Source organism: Ambystoma mexicanum, chromosome 10, assembly GCF_040938575.1.
Source record: "Ambystoma mexicanum isolate Mex_15411 chromosome 10, UKY_AmexF1_1, whole genome shotgun sequence".
NCBI lineage: Eukaryota > Metazoa > Chordata > Amphibia > Caudata > Ambystomatidae > Ambystoma > Ambystoma mexicanum.
Genome location: NC_090932.1, coordinates 61,300,607 through 61,320,330, shown reverse-complemented (window position 1 = coordinate 61,320,330; position 19,724 = coordinate 61,300,607). Strand labels below are relative to the sequence as shown.

At 30.4% G+C, this 19,724-nt stretch overlaps 2 protein-coding genes across 2 annotated transcripts in view; both read right to left on the bottom strand.

Annotated features, from left to right (window-relative positions):
* Positions 1–14,279, bottom strand: part of LOC138492808 (platelet binding protein GspB-like) — a 40,716-nt gene extending 26,437 nt beyond the window's left edge. Inside the window, exons 1-11 of the mRNA XM_069620162.1 lie at positions 14,255–14,279; positions 13,224–13,313; positions 11,854–11,943; positions 10,485–10,574; positions 9,115–9,204; positions 7,747–7,836; positions 6,375–6,464; positions 5,007–5,096; positions 3,636–3,725; positions 2,267–2,356; positions 896–985 (exon numbers count right to left, since the gene is read on the bottom strand). Of these exons, the coding sequence (XP_069476263.1) occupies positions 896–985; positions 2,267–2,356; positions 3,636–3,725; positions 5,007–5,096; positions 6,375–6,464; positions 7,747–7,836; positions 9,115–9,204; positions 10,485–10,574; positions 11,854–11,943; positions 13,224–13,313; positions 14,255–14,279 (925 nt within the window). The remainder of the gene's footprint in view (positions 1–895; positions 986–2,266; positions 2,357–3,635; positions 3,726–5,006; positions 5,097–6,374; positions 6,465–7,746; positions 7,837–9,114; positions 9,205–10,484; positions 10,575–11,853; positions 11,944–13,223; positions 13,314–14,254) is intronic.
* A 3,028-nt stretch (positions 14,280–17,307) lies between these two features.
* Positions 17,308–19,724, bottom strand: part of LOC138492807 (platelet binding protein GspB-like) — a 197,227-nt gene continuing 194,810 nt past the window's right edge. Inside the window, exons 38-39 of the mRNA XM_069620161.1 lie at positions 18,698–18,787; positions 17,308–17,420 (exon numbers count right to left, since the gene is read on the bottom strand). Coding sequence (XP_069476262.1) covers positions 17,308–17,420; positions 18,698–18,787 — 203 coding nt within the window. The remainder of the gene's footprint in view (positions 17,421–18,697; positions 18,788–19,724) is intronic.

Below are 19,724 nucleotides of genomic sequence, written 5' to 3'. Positions count from 1 at the left end.
TACTTAATCTGTAAAAATGATAAATATGATCATTAAATCCTCTTAAACCTATTTCAAATGAAAAATTAATATAAACAATAGTTAAACATTTTATATATTTGGTATTATAAGAGACTGGGTAAGAAATGTATATGATAAAATATGAAGAACTAAAAATCTGTACATTCATCGTTCAACTAATTACATACTTGACTGCAGGAACGTTTGTGGCCCTAGATGGCAGATGTCAAAATATTTCCGATTGCTAAATTTATACTTTTGAAATATGAATTTAATAAACTAAACAACATTAAAGCATCCTCAAACATATTTGTAATCTAAAAAAATTGTTTTATGTTTTGGAAAATCCATTAAATCATTGATTTCTGAACCTCCAGTGGTCTCACACTGCCACAGTCAAAATAAACAATTGTGAAAGGTCACGCCATTTGGGGAGGTGATATCTCACTCCCCCAGGACCAATTATAGATATATAAATACAAGGCAAAGGGAAATAAATACATATAGAAAGGAATTCATCAAAATATTCATATATTGTGCTCTGTTTAATGAAATACTGATGTCATCGCTTGATGGTGCCAGAATGACAATTTGCACTTCTAGGGATTGAACAATATGCCTTAAATCATAGAAGGACTATTTCAAACTTAATGGACAATAAATTATGTGTGTATTTGCCAATATTACAAAATATGTTTAGCATCAGGCTTGAAGTCTATTATTTTTAGCATTCCATTGATCACTTATATTAGGCTAGTACGGAAAAGGCATCACATAATTCTTGATCTATCATATTTTGCATTGTCGATAAAAGGCAACATCCTTACATGACATTTTAAAATAAATGGTAAGTTCATAAAGGTATGCTTCTATCAGAAGCAAAACCAAAACATACCAGTTGCTGAGGTTTCTGTACTGGAGGTCGATGGTATGCTGGTATCAGTAAAGGTTGATGGAGAAGCTGTCTCTGTTGCGGTTGAAGACACTGTAAAAGAGAGAATGTAAAACGTTATTAGCTGCATAAAAAGACAACTTAAAGCATATTTGGTCAAGAATGGAATTGTGAAATATATGTCATTCTATAAAGTCTGTACAGTATTGGATGATGAGGTCATTGAAAAGTACACATTTTTAAACATTATACAAGTAGAAACAGAGCTTTATTCTTATTGAGAGAGGTCACAAGGTTCTCCTCATTACAGCGGTTTCAATAGAAGAAAACATCAGATTCACATCCATTGTTTCACAAAACCAAAAGTATAACTATGTATAACCATATTGTTTATGTTTTTTCATTCAGAAATAATTTGGTTAAAATGTTGTATGCCTTCATTAGAAATATCTAAATACTAAAATATATTTTCAGTTTTTACTTAATCCGTAAAAATGATAAATATCATAATTAAATCCTCTTAAACCTATTTCAAATGAAAAATTAATATAAACAATAGTTAAACATTGTATATATTTGATATTATAAGAGACTGGTTAAGAAATGTATATGATAAAATATGAAGAACTAAAAATCTGTACATTCATCTTTCAACTAATTACATGCTTGTCTGCAGGATCGTTTGTGGCCTTAGATGGCAGAGGTCAAAATATTTCTGATTGCTAAATTTATACTTTTAAAATATGAATTTAATAAACTAAACAACATTAAAGCATCCTCAAAAATATTTGTAATCTAAATAAATTGTTTTATATTTTGGAAAATCCATTAAATCATTGATTTCTGAACCTGCAATGGTCTCACACTGCCACAGTCAAAATAAACAATTGTGAGAGGTCACGCCATTTGGGGAGTTGATATCTCACTCCCCCAGGACCAATTATAGATATATAAATACAAGGCAATAGGAAATAAATACATATAGAAAGGAATTCATCAGAATATTCATATATTGTGCTCTGTTTAATGAAATACTGATGTCATCGCTTGATGGTGCCAGAATGACAATTTGCACTTCTAGGGATTGAGCAATATGCCTCAATTCATAGAAGGAGTGTTTCAAACTTAACAGACAATAAATTAGGTGTGTATTTGCCAATATTACAAAATATGTTTATCATCAGGCTTGAAACTCTGATATTTTTAGCATTCCAATGATCACTTATATTAGGCAAATACGGAAAAGGCATTGCAAAATTTTTGATCTATCATATTTTGCATTGTTGATAAAAGGGAACATCCTTACATGACATTTTAAAATAAATGGTAAGTTCATAAAGGTATGCTTCTGTCAGAAGCAAAACCAAAACATACCAGTTGCTGAGGTTTCTGTACTGGAGGTCGATGGTATGCTGGTATCAGTAAAGGTTGATGGAGAAGCTGTCTCTGTTGCGGTTGAAGACACTGTAAAAGAGAGAATGTACAACTTTATTGCCTGCATAAAAAGACAACTTAAAGCATATTTGGTCAAGAATGGAATTGTGAACTATATGTCATTCTATAAAGTCTGTACAGTATTGGATGATGAGGTAATTGAAAAGTACACATTTTTAAACATTATACCAGTAGAAACAGAGCTTTATTCTTATTGAGAGAGGTCACAAGGTTCTCCTCATTTCAACGGTTTCAATAGAAGAAAATATCAGCTTCACATCCACTGTTTCACAAAACCAAAAGTGTAAATATGTATAACCATGTTGTTTATGTTTTTTCATTCAGCAATAATTTGGTTAAAATGGTGTATGCCTTCATTAGAAATATCTAAATACTAAAATATATTTTTAGTTTTTACTTAATCTGTAAAAATGATAAATATGATCATTAAATCCTCTTAAACCTATTTCAAATGAAAAATTAATATAAACAATAGTTAAACATTTATATATTTGGTATTATAAGAGACTGGGTAAGAAATGTATATGATAAAATATGAAGAACTAAAAATCTGTACATTCATCGTTCAACTAATTACATACTTGACTGCAGGAACGTTTGTGGCCCTAGATGGCAGAGGTCAAAATATTTCCGATTGCTAAATTTATACTTTTAAAATATGAATTTAATAAACTAAACAACATTAAAGCATCCTCAAACATATTTGTAATCTAAAAAAATTGTTTTATGTTTTGGAAAATCCATTAAATCATTGATTTCTGAACCTGCAGTGGTCTCACACTGCCACAGTCAAAATAAACAATTGTGAAAGGTCACGCCATTTGGGGAGGTGATATCTCACTCCCCCAGGACCAATTATAGATATATAAATACAAGGCAAAGGGAAATAAATACATATAGAAAGGAATTCATCAAAATATTCATATATTGTGCTCTGTTTAATGAAATACTGATGTCATCGCTTGATGGTGCCAGAATGACAATTTGCACTTCTAGGGATTGAACAATATGCCTTAAATCATAGAAGGACTATTTCAAACTTAATGGACAATAAATTATGTGTGTATTTGCCAATATTACAAAATATGTTTAGCATCAGGCTTGAAGTCTATTATTTTTAGCATTCCATTGATCACTTATATTAGGCTAGTACGGAAAAGGCATCACATAATTCTTGATCTATCATATTTTGCATTGTCGATAAAAGGCAACATCCTTACATGACATTTTAAAATAAATGGTAAGTTCATAAAGGTATGCTTCTATCAGAAGCAAAACCAAAACATACCAGTTGCTGAGGTTTCTGTACTGGAGGTCGATGGTATGCTGGTATCAGTAAAGGTTGATGGAGAAGCTGTCTCTGTTGCGGTTGAAGACACTGTAAAAGAGAGAATGTAAAACGTTATTAGCTGCATAAAAAGACAACTTAAAGCATATTTGGTCAAGAATGGAATTGTGAAATATATGTCATTCTATAAAGTCTGTACAGTATTGGATGATGAGGTCATTGAAAAGTACACATTTTTAAACATTATACAAGTAGAAACAGAGCTTTATTCTTATTGAGAGAGGTCACAAGGTTCTCCTCATTACAGCGGTTTCAATAGAAGAAAACATCAGATTCACATCCATTGTTTCACAAAACCAAAAGTATAACTATGTATAACCATATTGTTTATGTTTTTTCATTCAGAAATAATTTGGTTAAAATGTTGTATGCCTTCATTAGAAATATCTAAATACTAAAATATATTTTCAGTTTTTACTTAATCCGTAAAAATGATAAATATCATAATTAAATCCTCTTAAACCTATTTCAAATGAAAAATTAATATAAACAATAGTTAAACATTGTATATATTTGATATTATAAGAGACTGGTTAAGAAATGTATATGATAAAATATGAAGAACTAAAAATCTGTACATTCATCTTTCAACTAATTACATGCTTGTCTGCAGGATCGTTTGTGGCCTTAGATGGCAGAGGTCAAAACATTTCTGATTGCTAAATTTATACTTTTAAAATATGAATTTAATAAACTAAACAACATTAAAGCATCCTCAAAAATATTTGTAATCTAAATAAATTGTTTTATATTTTGGAAAATCCATTAAATCATTGATTTCTGAACCTGCAGTGGTCTCACACTGCCACAGTCAAAATAAACAATTGTGAGAGGTCACGCCATTTGGGGAGTTGATATCTCACTCCCCCAGGACCAATTATAGATATATAAATACAAGGCAATAGGAAATAAATACATATAGAAAGGAATTCATCAGAATATTCATATATTGTGCTCTGTTTAATGAAATACTGATGTCATCGCTTGATGGTGCCAGAATGACAATTTGCACTTCTAGGGATTGAGCAATATGCCTCAAATCATAGAAGGAGTGTTTCAAACTTAACGGACAATAAATTAGGTGTGTATTTGCCAATATTACAAAATATGTTTAGCATCAGGCTTGAAACTCTGATATTTTTAGCATTCCAATGATCACTTATATTAGGCAAATACGGAAAAGGCATTGCAAAATTTTTGATCTATCATATTTTGCATTGTTGATAAAAGGGAACATCCTTACATGACATTTTTAAAAAAATAGTAAGTTCATAAAGGTATGCTTCTGTCAGAAGCAAAACCAAAACATACCAGTTGCTGAGGTTTCTGTACTGGAGGTCGATGGTATGCTAGTATCAGTAAAGGTTGATGGAGAAGCTGTCTCTGTTGCGGTTGAAGACACTGTAAAAGAGAGAATTTACAACTTTATTAGCTGCATAATAATACACTTAAAGCATATTTGGACAAGAATGGAATTGTGAACTATATGTCATTCTATAAAGTCTTTACAGTATCGGATGATGAGGTCATTGAAAAGTACACATTTTTAAACATTATACCAGTAGAAACAGAGCTTTATTCTTATTGAGAGAGGTCACAAGGTATTCCTCATTTCAGCAGTTTCAATAGAAGAAAATATCAGCTTCACATCCATTGTTTCACAAAACCAAAAGTGTAACTACGTATAACCATATTGTTTATGTTTTTCATTCAGAAATAATTTGGTTAAAATGTTGTATGCCTTCATTAGAAATATCTAAATACTAAAATATATTTTCAGTTTTTACTTAATCCGTAAAAATGATCAATATGATCATTAAATCCTTTTAAACCTATTTTAAATGAAAAATTAATATAAACAATAGTTACATGTTTTATATATTTGGTATTATAAGAGACTGGGTATGAAATGTATATGATAAAATATGAAGAACTAAAAATCTGTACATTCATCTTTCAACTAATTACATACTTGACTGCAGAATCGTTTGTGGCCCTAGATGGCAGAGGTCAAAATATTTCCGATTGCTAAATTTATACTTTTGAAATATGAATTTAATTAACTAAACAACATTAAAGCATCCTCAAACATATTTGTAATCTAAAAAAATTGTTTTATATTTTGGAAAATCCATTAAATCATTGATTTCTGAACCTGCAGTGGTCTCACACTGCCACAGTCAAAATAAACAATTGTGAGAGGTCATGCGATTTGGGCAGTTGATATCTCACTCCCCCAGGACCAATTATACATATATAAATGCAAGGCAATAGGAAATAAATACATATAGAAAGGAATTCATCAAAATATTCATATTTTGTACTCTGTTTAATGAAATACTGATTTCATCGCTTGATGGTGCCAGAATGACAATTTGCACTTCTAGGGATTGAACAATATGCCTTAAATCATAGAAGTAGTGTTTCAAACTTAATGGACAATAAATGATGTGTGTATTTGCCAATATTTCAAAATTTGTTTAGCATCAGGCTTGAACTCTATTATTTTTAGCAGTCCACTGATCACTTAAATAAGGCTAATATGGAAAAGGCATCGCAAAATTCTTGATCTGTCATATTTTGCATTGTCGATAAAAGGCAACATCCTTATATGACCCTTATTTAAAAATAGTAACTTCATAAAAGTATGCTTCTGTCAGAAGCAAAACCAAAACATACCAGTTGCTGAGGTTTCTGTGCTGGAGGTCGATGGTATGCTGGTATCAGTAAATGTTGACGGAGAAGCTGTCTCTGTTGCAGTTGAAGACACTGTAAAAGAGAGATTTTACAACTTAAATAGCTGCATAAAAAAGAGAATTTAAAGCATATTTGGTCAAGAGTAGAATTGTGAACTATATGTCATTCTATAAAGTCTGTACAGTATTGGATGATGAGGTCATTGAAAAGTACACATTTTTAAAAATTATACCAGTAGAAACAGAGATTTATTCTTATTGAGAGAGGTCAAAAGGTTCTCCACATTTCAACGGTTTCAATAGAAGAAAATATCAGCTTCACATCCATTGTTTCACAAAACCAAAAGCGTAACTATGTATAACCATATTGTTTATGTTTTTTCATTCAGAAATAATTTGGTTAAAATGTTGTATGCCTTCATTAGAAATATCTAAATACTAAAATATATTTTCAGTTTTTACTTAATCCGTAAAAATGATAAATATCATAATTAAATCCTCTTAAACCTATTTCAAATGAAAAATTAATATAAACAATAGTTAAACATTGTATATATTTGATATTATAAGAGACTGGTTAAGAAATGTATATGATAAAATATGAAGAACTAAAAATCTGTACATTCATCTTTCAACTAATTACATGCTTGTCTGCAGGATCGTTTGTGGCCCTAGATGGCAGAGGTAAAAATATTTCCGATTGCTAAATTTATACTTTTGAAATATGAATTTAATAAACTAAACAACATTAAAGCATCCTCAAAAATATTTGTAATCTAAATACATTGTTTTATATTTTGGAAAATCCATTAAATCATTGATTTCTGAACCTGCAGTGGTCTCACACTGCCACAGTCAAAATAAACAATTGTGAGAGGTCACGCCATTTGGGGAGTTGATATCTCACTCCCCCAGGACCAATTATAGATATATAAATACAAGGCAATAGGAAATAAATACATATAGAAAGGAATTCATCAGAATATTCATATATTTTGCTCTGTTTCATGAAATACTGATGTCATCGCTTGATGGTGCCAGAATGACAATTTGCACTTCTAGGGATTGAGCAATATGCCGCAATTCATCGAAGGAGTGTTTCAAACTTAACGGACAATACATTAGGTGTGTATTTGCCAATATTACAAAATATGTTTAGCATCAGGCTTGAAACTCTGATATTTTTAGCATTCCAATGATCACTTATATTAGGCAAATACGGAAAAGGCATTGCAAAATTTTTGATCTATCATATTTTGCATTGTTGATAAAAGGGAACATCCTTACATGACATTTTAAAAAAAATAGTAAGTTCATAAAGGTATGCTTCTGTCAGAAGCAAAACCAAAACATACCAGTTGCTGAGGTTTCTGTACTGGAGGTCGATGGTATGCTGGTATCAGTAAAGGTTGATGGAGAACCTGTCTCTGTTGCGGTTGAAGACACTGTAAAAGAGAGAATTTACAACTTTATTAGCTGCATAATAATACACTTAAAGCATATTTGGACAAGAATGGAATTGTGAACTATATGTCATTCTATAAAGTCTTTACAGTATCGGATGATGAGGTCATTGAAAAGTAAACATTTTTAAACATTATACCAGTAGAAACAGAGCTTTATTCCTATTGAGAGAGGTCACACAGTTTTCCTCATTTCAGCAGTTTCAATAGAAGAAAATATCAGCTTCACATCCATTGTTTCACAAAACCAAAAGTGTAACTATGTATAACCATATTGTTTATGTTTTTCATTCAGAAATAATTTGGTTAAAATGTTGTATGCCTTCATTAGAAATATCTAAATACTAAAATATATTTTCAGTTTTTACTTAATCCGTAAAAATGATCAATATGATCATTAAATCCTCTTAAACCTATTTCAAATGAAAAATTAATATAAACAATAGTTAAATGTTTTATATATTTGGTATTATAAGAGACTGGGTATGAAAAGTATAAGATAAAATATGAAGAACTAAAAATCTGTACATTCGTCTTTCAACTAATTACATACTTGACTGCAGGATCGTTTGTGGCCCTAGATGGCAGAGGTAAAAATATTTCCGATTACTAAATTTATACTTTTAAAATATGAATTTAATAAACTAAACAACATTAAAGCATCCTCAAACATATTTGTAATCTAAAAACATTGTTTTATATTTTGGAAAATCCATTAAATCATTGATTTCTGAACCTGCAGTGTTCTCACACTGCCACAGTCAAAATAAATAATTGTGAGAGGTCATGCCATTTGGGGAGTTGATATCTCACTCCCCCAGGACCAATTATAGATATATAAATACAAGGCAAAGGGAAATAAATACATATAGAAAGGAATTCATCAAAATATTCATATATTGTGCTCTGTTTAATGAAATACTGATGTCATCGCTTGATGGTGCCAGAATGACAATTTGCACTTCTAGGGATTGAACAATATGCCTTAAATCATAGAAGTAGTGTTTCAAACTTAATGGACAGTAAATTATGTGTGTATTTGCCAATATTACAAAATATGTTTAGCATCAGGCTTGAACTCTATTATATTTAGCATTCCATTGATCACTTATATAAGGCTAATACGGAAAAGGCATCGCAAAATTCTTGATCTATCATATTTTGCATTGTCGATAAAAGGCAACATCCTTACATGACATTTAAAAAAGAATTGTAAGTTCATAAAGGTATGCTTCTGTCAGAAGCAAAACCAAAACATACCAGTTGCTGAGGTTTCTGTACTGGAGGTCGATGGTATGCTGGTATCAGTAAAGGTTGATGGAGAAGCTGTCTCTGTTGCAGTTGAAGACACTGTAAAAGAGAGAATGTACAACTTTATTAGCTGCATAAAAAGACAACTTAAAGCATATTTGGTCAAGAATGGAATTGTGAACTATATGTCATTCTATAAAGTCTGTACAGTATTGGATGATGAGGTCATTGAAAAATACACATTTTTAAACATTATACCAGTAGAACCAGAGCTTTATTCTTATTGAGAGATGTCACAAGGTTTTTCTCATTTCAGCGGTTTCAATAGAAGAAAATATCAGCTTCGCGTCCATTGTTTCACAAAACCAAAAGTTTAACTATGTAGAACCATATTGTTTATGTTTTTTCATTCAGAAATAATTTGGTTAAAATGGTGTATGCCTTCATTAGAAATATCTAAATACTAAAATATATTTTCAGTTTTTACTTAATCCGTAAAAATGATAAATATGATCATTAAATCCTCTTAAACCTATTTCAAATGAAAAATTAATATAAACAATAGTTAAACATTTTATATATTTGGTATTATAAGAGACTCGGTAAGAAATGTATATGATAAAATATGAAGAACTAAAAATCTGTACATTCATCTTTCAACTAATTACATACTTGACTGCAGGATCGTTTGTGGCCCTAGATGGCAGAGGTCAAAATATTTCCGATTACTAAATTTATACTTTTAAAATATGAATTTAATAAACTAAACAACATTAAAGCATCCTCAAACATATTTGTAATCTAAAAACATTGTTTTATATTTTGGAAAATCCATTAAATCATTGATTTCTGAACCTGCAGTGTTCTCACACTGCCACAGTCAAAATAAATAATTGTGAGAGGTCATGCCATTTGGGGAGTTGATATCTCACTCCCCCAGGACCAATTATAGATATATAAATACAAGGCAAAGGGAAATAAATACATATAGAAAGGAATTCATCAAAATATTCATATATTGTGCTCTGTTTAATGAAATACTGATGTCATCGCTTGATGGTGCCAGAATGACAATTTGCACTTCTAGGGATTGAACAATATTCCTTAAATCATAGAAGGAGTATTTCAAACTTAATGGACAATAAATTATGTGTGTATTTGCCAATATTACAAAATATGTTTAGCATCAGGCTTGAAGTCTATTATTTTTAGCATTCCATTGATCACTTATATTAGGCTAGTACGGAAAAGGCATCACATAATTCTTGATCTATCATATTTTGCATTGTCGATAAAAGGCAACATCCTTACATGACATTTTAAAATAAATGGTAAGTTCATAAAGGTATGCTTCTGTCAGAAGCAAAACCAAAACATACCAGTTGCTGAGGTTTCTGTACTGGAGGTCGATGGTATGCTGGTATCAGTAAAGGTTGATGGAGAAGCTGTCTCTGTTGCGGTTGAAGACACTGTAAAAGAGAGAATGTACAACTTTATTGGCTGCATAAAAAGACAACTTAAAGCATATTTGGTCAAGAATGGAATTGTGAACTATATGTCATTCTATAAAGTCTGTACAGTATTGGATGATGAGGTAATTGAAAAGTACACATTTCTAAACATTATACCAGTAGAAACAGAGCTTTATTCTTATTGAGAGAGGTCACAAGGTTCTCCTCATTTCAACGGTTTCAATAGAAGAAAATATCAGCTTCACATCCACTGTTTCACAAAACCAAAAGTGTAACTATGTATAACCATGTTGTTTATGTTTTTTCATTCAGCAATAATTTGGTTAAAATGGTGTATGCCTTCATTAGAAATATCTAAATACTAAAATATATTTTCAGTTTTTACTTAATCCGTAAAAATGATAAATATGATCATTAAATCCTCTTAAACCTATTTCAAATGAAAAATTAATATAAACAATAGTTAAACATTTTATATATTTGGTATTATAAGAGACTGGGTAAGAAATGTATATGATAAAATATGAAGAACTAAAATCTGTACATTCATCTTTCAACTAATTACATACTTGACTGCAGGATCGTTTGTGGCCCTAGATGGCAGAGGTCAAAATATTTCCGATTACTAAATTTATACTTTTAAAATATGAATTTAATAAACTAAACAACATTAAAGCATCCTCAAACATATTTGTAATCTAAAAACATTGTTTTATATTTTGGAAAATCCATTAAATCATTGATTTCTGAACCTGCAATGTTCTTACACTGCCACAGTCAAAATAAATAATTGTGAGAGGTCATGCCATTTGGGGAGTTGATATCTCACTCCCCCAGGACCAATTATAGATATATAAATAGAAGGCAAAGGGAAATAAATACATATAGAAAGGAATTCATCAAAATATTCATATATTGTGCTCTGTTTAATGAAATACTGATGTCATCGCTTGATGGTGCCAGAATGACAATTTGCACTTCTAGGGATTGAACAATATGCCTTAAATCATAGAAGGAGTATTTCAAACTTAATGGACAATAAATTATGTGTGTATTTGCCAATATTACAAAATATGTTTAGCATCAGGCTTGAAGTCTATTATTTTTAGCATTCCATTGATCACTTATATTAGGCTAGTACGGAAAAGGCCTCACATAATTCTTGATCTATCATATTTTGCATTGTCGATAAAAGGCAACATCCTTACATGACATTTTAAAATAAATGGTAAGTTCATAAAGGTATGCTTCTGTCAGAAGCAAAACCAAAACATACCAGTTGCTGAGGTTTCTGTACTGGAGGTCGATGGTATGCTGGTATCAGTAAAGGTTGATGGAGAAGCTGTCTCTGTTGCGGTTGAAGACACTGTAAAAGAGAGAATGTACAACTTTATTGGCTGCATAAAAAGACAACTTAAAGCATATTTGGTCAAGAATGGAATTGTGAACTATATGTCATTCTATAAAGTCTGTACAGTATTGGATGATGAGGTAATTGAAAAGTAAACATTTTTAAACATTATACCAGTAGAAACAGAGCTTTATTCTTATTGAGAGAGGTCACAAGGTTCTCCTCATTTCAACGGTTTCAATAGAAGAAAATATCAGCTTCACATCCACTGTTTCACAAAACCAAAAGTGTAACTATGTATAACCATGTTGTTTATGTTTTTTCATTCAGCAATAATTTGGTTAAAATGGTGTATGCCTTCATTAGAAATATCTAAATACTAAAATATATTTTTAGTTTTTACTTAATCCGTAAAAATGATAAATATGATCATTAAATCCTCTTAAACCTATTTCAAATGAAAAATTAATATAAACAATAGTTAAACATTTTATATATTTGGTATTATAAGAGACTGGGTAAGAAATGTATATGATAAAATATGAAGAACTAAAAATCTGTACATTCATCGTTCAACTAATTACATACTTGACTGCAGGAACGTTTGTGGCCTTAGATGGCAGAGGTCAAAATATTTCCGATTGCTAAATTTATACTTTTGAAATATGAATTTAATAAACTAAACAACATTAAAGCATCTTCAAACATATTTGTAATCTAAAAAAATTGTTTTATGTTTTGGAAAATCCATTAAATCATTGATTTCTGAACCTGCAGTGGTCTCACACTGCCACAGTCAAAATAAACAATTGTGAAAGGTCACGCCATTTGGGGAGGTGATATCTCACTCCCCCAGGACCAATTATAGATATATAAATACAAGGCAAAGGGAAATAAATACATATAGAAAGGAATTCATCAAAATATTCATATATTGTGCTCTGTTTAATGAAATACTGATGTCATCGCTTGATGGTGCCAGAATGACAATTTGCACTTCTAGGGATTGAACAATATGCCTTAAATCATAGAAGGACTATTTCAAACTTAATGGACAATAAATTATGTGTGTATTTGCCAATATTACAAAATATGTTTAGCATCAGGCTTGAAATCTATTATTTTTAGCATTCCATTGATCACTTATATTAGGCTAGTACGGAAAAGGCATCACATAATTCTTGATCTATCATATTTTGCATTGTCGATAAAAGGCAACATCCTTACATGACATTTTAAAATAAATGGTAAATTCATAAAGGTATGCTTCTGTCAGAAGCAAAACCAAAACATACCAGTTGCTGAGGTTTCTGTACTGGAGGTCGATGGTATGCTGGTATCAGTAAAGGTTGATGGAGAAGCTGTCTCTGTTGCGGTTGAAGACACTGTAAAAGAGAGAATGTAAAACGTTATTAGCTGCATAAAAAGACAACTTAAAGCATATTTGGTAAGAATGGAATTGTGAACTATATGTCATTCTATAAAGTCTGTAAAGTATTGGATGATGAGGTCATTGAAAAGTACACATTTTTAAACATTATACAAGTAGAAACAGAGCTTTATTCTTATTGAGAGAGGTCACAAGGTTCTCCTCATTACAGCGGTTTCAATAGAAGAAAACATCAGCTTCACATCCATTGTTTCACAAAACCAAAAGTGTAACTATGTATAACCATATTGTTTATGTTTTTTCATTCAGAAATAATTTGGTTAAAATGTTGTATGCCTTCATTAGAAATATCTAAATACTAAAATATATTTTCAGTTTTTACTTAATCCGTAAAAATGATAAATATCATAATTAAATCCTCTTAAACCTATTTCAAATGAAAAATTAATATAAACAATAGTTAAACATTGTATATATTTGATATTATAAGAGACTGGTTAAGAAATGTATATGATAAAATATGAAGAACTAAAAATCTGTACATTCATCTTTCAACTAATTACATGCTTGTCTGCAGGATCGTTTGTGGCCCTAGATGGCAGAGGTCAAAATATTTCTGATTGCTAAATTTATACTTTTGAAATATGAATTTAATAAACTAAACAACATTAAAGCATCCTCAAAAATATTTGTAATCTAAATAAATTGTTTTATATTTTGGAAAATCCATTAAATCATTGATTTCTGAACCTGCAGTGGTCTCACACTGCCACAGTCAAAATAAACAATTGTGAGAGGTCACGCCATTTGGGGAGTTGATATCTCACTCCCCCAGGACCAATTATAGATATATAAATACAAGGCAATAGGAAATAAATACATATAGAAAGGAATTCATCAGAATATTCATATATTGTGCTCTGTTTAATGAAATACTGATGTCATCGCTTGATGGTGCCATAATGACAATTTGCACTTCTAGGGATTGAGCAATATGCCTCAATTCATAGAAGGAGTGTTTCAAACTTAACGGACAATAAATTAGGTGTGTATTTGCCAATATTACAAAATATGTTTAGCATCAGACTTGAAACTCTGATATTTTTAGCATTCCAATGATCACTTATATTAGGCAAATACGGAAAAGGCATTGCAAAATTTTTGATCTATCATATTTTGCATTGTTGATAAAAGGGAACATCCTTACATGACATTTTAAAAAAAATAGTAAGTTCATAAAGGTATGCTTCTGTCAGAAGCAAACCCAAAACATACCAGTTGCTGAGGTTTCTGTACTGGAGGTCAATGGTATGCTAGTATCAGTAAAGGTTGATGGAGAAGCTGTCTCTGTTGCGGTTGAAGACACTGTAAAAGAGAGAATTTACAACTTTATTAGCTGCATAATAATATACTTAAAGCATATTTGGACAAGAATGGAATTGTGAACTATATGTCATTCTATAAAGTCTTTACAGTATCGGATGATGAGGTCATTGAAAAGTACACATTTTTAAACATTATACCAGTAGAAACAGAGCTTTATTCTTATTGAAAGAGGTCACAAGGTTTTCCTCATTTCAGCAGTTTCAATAGAAGAAAATATCAGCTTCACATCCATTGTTTCACAAAACCAAAAGTGTAACTATGTATAACCATATTGTTTATGTTTTTCATTCAGAAATAATTTGGTTAAAATGTTGTATGCCTTCATTAGAAATATCTAAATACTAAAATATATTTTCAGTTTTTACTTAATCCGTAAAAATGATCAATATGATCATTAAATCCTCTTAAACCTATTTCAAATGAAAAATTAATATAAACAATAGTTACATGTTTTATATATTTGGTATTATAAGAGACTGGGTATGAAATGTATATGATAAAATATGAAGAACTAAAAATCTGTACATTCATCTTTCAACTAATTACATACTTGACTGCAGAATCGTTTGTGGCCCTAGATGGCAGAGGTCAAAATATTTCCCATTGCTAAATTTATACTTTTGAAATATGAATTTAATTAACTAAACAACATTAAAGCATCCTCAAACATATTTGAAATCTAAAAAAATTGTTTTATATTTTGGAAAATCCATTAAATCATTGATTTGTGAACCTGCAGTGGTCTCACACTGCCACAGTCAAAATAAACAATTGTGAGAGGTCATGCGATTTGGGCAGTTGATATCTCACTCCCCCAGGACCAATTATAGATATATAAATGCAAGGCAATAGGAAATAAATACATATAGAAAGGAATTCATCAAAATATTCATATATTGTACTCTGTTTAATGAAATACTGATTTCATCGCTTGATGGTGCGAGAATGACAATTTGCACTTCTAGGGATTGAACAATATGCCTTAAATCATAGAAGTAGTGTTTCAAACTTAATGGACAATAAATGATGTGTGTATTTGCCAATATTTCAAAATTTGTTTAGCATCAGGCTTGAACTCTATTATTTTTAGCAGTCCATTGATCACTTATATTAGGCTAATATGGAAAAGGCATCGCAAAATTCTTGATCTGTCATATTTTGCATTGTCGATAAAAGGCAACATCCTTACATGACCTTTATTTAAAAATAGTAACTTCATAAAAGTATGCTTCTGTCAGAAGCAAAACCAAAACATACCAGTTGCTGAGGTTTCTGTGCTGGAGGTCGATGGTATGCTGGTATCAGTAAATGTTGACGGAGAAGCTGTCTCTGTTGCAGTTGAAGACACTGTAAATGAGAGACTTCACAACTTAAATAGCTCCATAAAAAGCAACTTTAAGCATTTTTTGTCAAGAATGGAATTGTGAATTATATGTCATTCTATAAAGTCCGTACAGTATCTGATGATGAGGTCATTGAAAAGTACACAATTGTAAACATTATAGCAGTAGAAACAGAGCTTTATTCTTATAGAGAGAGGTCACAAGGTTTTCCTCATTTCAACGGTTTCAATCGAAGAAAATATCAGCTTCACATCCATTATTTCACAAAATCAAAAGTGTTACTATGTATAAACATATTGTTTATGTTTTTTCATTCAGAAATAATATGGTTAAAAATTTGGATGTCTTCATTAGAAATATCTAAATAGAAAAATATATTTTCAGTTTTTACTTAATCCGTAAAAATGATAAAAATGATAATTAAATCCTCTTAAACCTATTTCAAATTAGAAATGAATATAAACAATAGTTAAACGTTTTGTATATTTGGTATTATAAGAGACTGTGTAAGAAATGTATATGATAAAATATGAAGAACTAAAAATCTGTACATTCATCTTTCAGCTATTTACATATTTGACTGCAGAATCGTCTTTGGCCCTAGAAGGCAGAGGTCAAAATATATCCGATTGCTAAATTTATACTTTTGAAATATGAATTTAATAAATTAAACAACATTAAAGCATCCTCAAACATATTTGTAATCTAAAATAAGTGTTTTATATTTTGGAAAATCCATTAAATCATTGATTTCTGAACCTGCAGTGGTCTCACACTGCCACAGTCAAAATAAACAATTGTGAGAAGTCATACCATTTGGAGAGTTGATATCTCACTCCCCCAGGACCAATTATAGATATATAAATACAAGGCAAAGGGAAATAAATACATATAGAAAGGAATTCATCAAAATATTCATATATTGTGCTCTGTTTAATGAAATACTGATGTCATCGCTTGATGGTGCCAGAATGACAATTTGCACTTCTAGGGATTGAACAATATGCCTTAAATCATAGAAGGAGTGTTTCAAACTTAATGGACAATAAATTATGTGTGTATTGGCCAAAATTACAAAATATGTTTAGCATCAGGCTTGAACTCTATTATTTTTAGCATTCCATTGATCACGTATATTAGGCTAATACGGAAAAGGCATTGCAAAATTTTTGATCTATCATATTTTGCATTGTCGATAAAAGGCAACATCCTTACATGACATTTAAAAAAAAATAGTAAGTTCATAAAGGTATGCTTCTGTCAGAAGCAAAACCAAAACATACCAGTTGCTGAGGTTTCTGTACTGGAGGTCGATGTTATGCTGGTATCAGTAAAGGTTGATGGAGAAGCTGTCCCTGCTGCGGTTGAAGACACTGTAAAAGAGAGAATGTACAACTTTATTAACTGCATAAAAAAGACAACTTAAAGCATATTTGGTCAAGAGTAGAATTGTGAACTATATGTCATTCTATAAAGTCTGTACAGTATTGGATGATGAGGTCATTGAAAAGTAAACATTTTTAAACATTATACCAGTAGAAACAGAGATTTATTCTTATTGAGAGAGGTCACAAGGTTCTCCACATTTCAACGGTTTCAATAGAAGAAAATATCAGCTTCACATCCATTGTTTCACAAAACCAAAAGCGTAACTATGTATAACCAAATAGTTTATGTTTTTTCATTCAGAAATAATTTGGTTAAAATGTTGTATGCCTTCATTAGAAATATCTAAATACTAAAATATATTTTCAGTTTTTACTTAATCCGTAAAAATTATAAATATGATCATTAAATCCTCTTAAACTTATTTCAAATGAAAAATTAATATAAACAATAGTTAAACTTTTTATATATTTAGTATTATAAGAGACTGGGTAAGAAATGTATATGATAAAATATGAAGAACTAAAAATCTGTACATTCATCTTTCAGATATTTACATATTTGACTGCAGAATCGTCTTTGGCCCTAGAAGGCAGAGGTCAAAATATATCCGATTGCTAAATGTATACTTTTGAAATATGAATTTAATAAATTAAACAACATTAAAGCATGCTCAAATATATTTGTAATCTAAACAAATTGTTTTATATTTTGGAAAATCCATTAAATCATTGTTTACAAACCGGCAGTGGTCGCACACTGCCACAGTCATAATGAACAATTGCTAGAGGTCACGCCATTTGGGGACTTGATATCTCACTCTCGCAGGACCAATTATAGATATATAAATACAAGGCAAAAGGAAATAAATACATATAGAAAGGAATTCAACAAAATATTCATATACTGTGCTCTGTTTAATGAAATACTGATGTCATCGCTTGACGGTGCCAGAATGACAATTTGCACTTCTAGGGATTGAACAATATGCCTTAATTCATAGGAGTGTTTCAAACTTAATGGACAATAAATTATGTGTGGATTTGCCAATATTACAAAATATGTTTAGCATCAGGCTTGAACTCTATTATTTTTAGCATTCCATTGATCACTTATATTAGGCTAATACGGAAAAGGCATTGCAAAATTCTTGATCTATCATATTTTGCATTGTCGATAAAAGGCAACATCCTCACATGACATTTTAAAAAAAATAGTAAGTTCATAAAGGTATGCTTCTGTCAGAAGCAAAACCAAAACATACCAGTTGCTGAGGTTTCTGTACTGGATGTCAATGGTATGCTGGTATCAGTAAAGGTTGATGGAGAAGCTGTCTCTGTTGCGGTTGAAGACACTGTAAAAGAGAGAATGTACAACTTTATTAGCTGCATAAAAAGACAACTTAAAGCATATTTGGTCAAGAATGGAATTGTGAACTATATGTCATTCTATAAAGTCTGTACAGTATTGGATGATGAGGTCATTGAAAAGTACACATTTTTAAACATTATACCAGAAGAAACAGAGCTTTATTCTTATTGAGAGAGCTCACAAGGTTCTCCTCATTTCAACCGTTTCAATAGAAGAAAATATCAGCTTCACATCCATTGTTTCACAAAACCAAAAGTGTAACTATGTATAACCATATTGTTTATGTTTTTTCATTCAGAAATAATTTGGTTAAAATGTTGTATGCCTTCATTAGAAATATCTAAATACTAAAATATATTTTCAGTTTTTACTTAATCCGTAAAAATGATAAATATGATCATTAAATCCTCTTAAACCTATTTCAAATGAAAAATTAATATAAACAGTAGTTAAACATTGTATATATTTGGTATTATAAGAGACTGGGTAAGAAATGTATATGATAAAATATGAAGAACTAAAAATCTGTACATTCATCTTTCAACTAATTACATACTTGACTGCAGGATCGTTTGTGGCCCTAGATGGCAGAGGTCAAAATATTTTCGATTGCTAAATTTATACTTTTGAAATATGAATTTAATAAACTAAACAACCTTAAAGCATCCTCAAACATTTTTGTAATCTAAAAAAAAATGTTTTATATTTTGGAAAATCCATTAAATCATTGATTTCTGAACCTGCAATGGTCTCACACTGCCACAGTCAAAATAAACAATTGTGAGAGGTCACGCCACTTGGGGAGTTGATATCTCACTCCCCCAGGACCAATTATAGATATATAAATACAAGGCAAAGGGAAATAAATACATATAGAAAGGAATTCATCAAAATATTCATACATTGTGCTCTGTTTAATG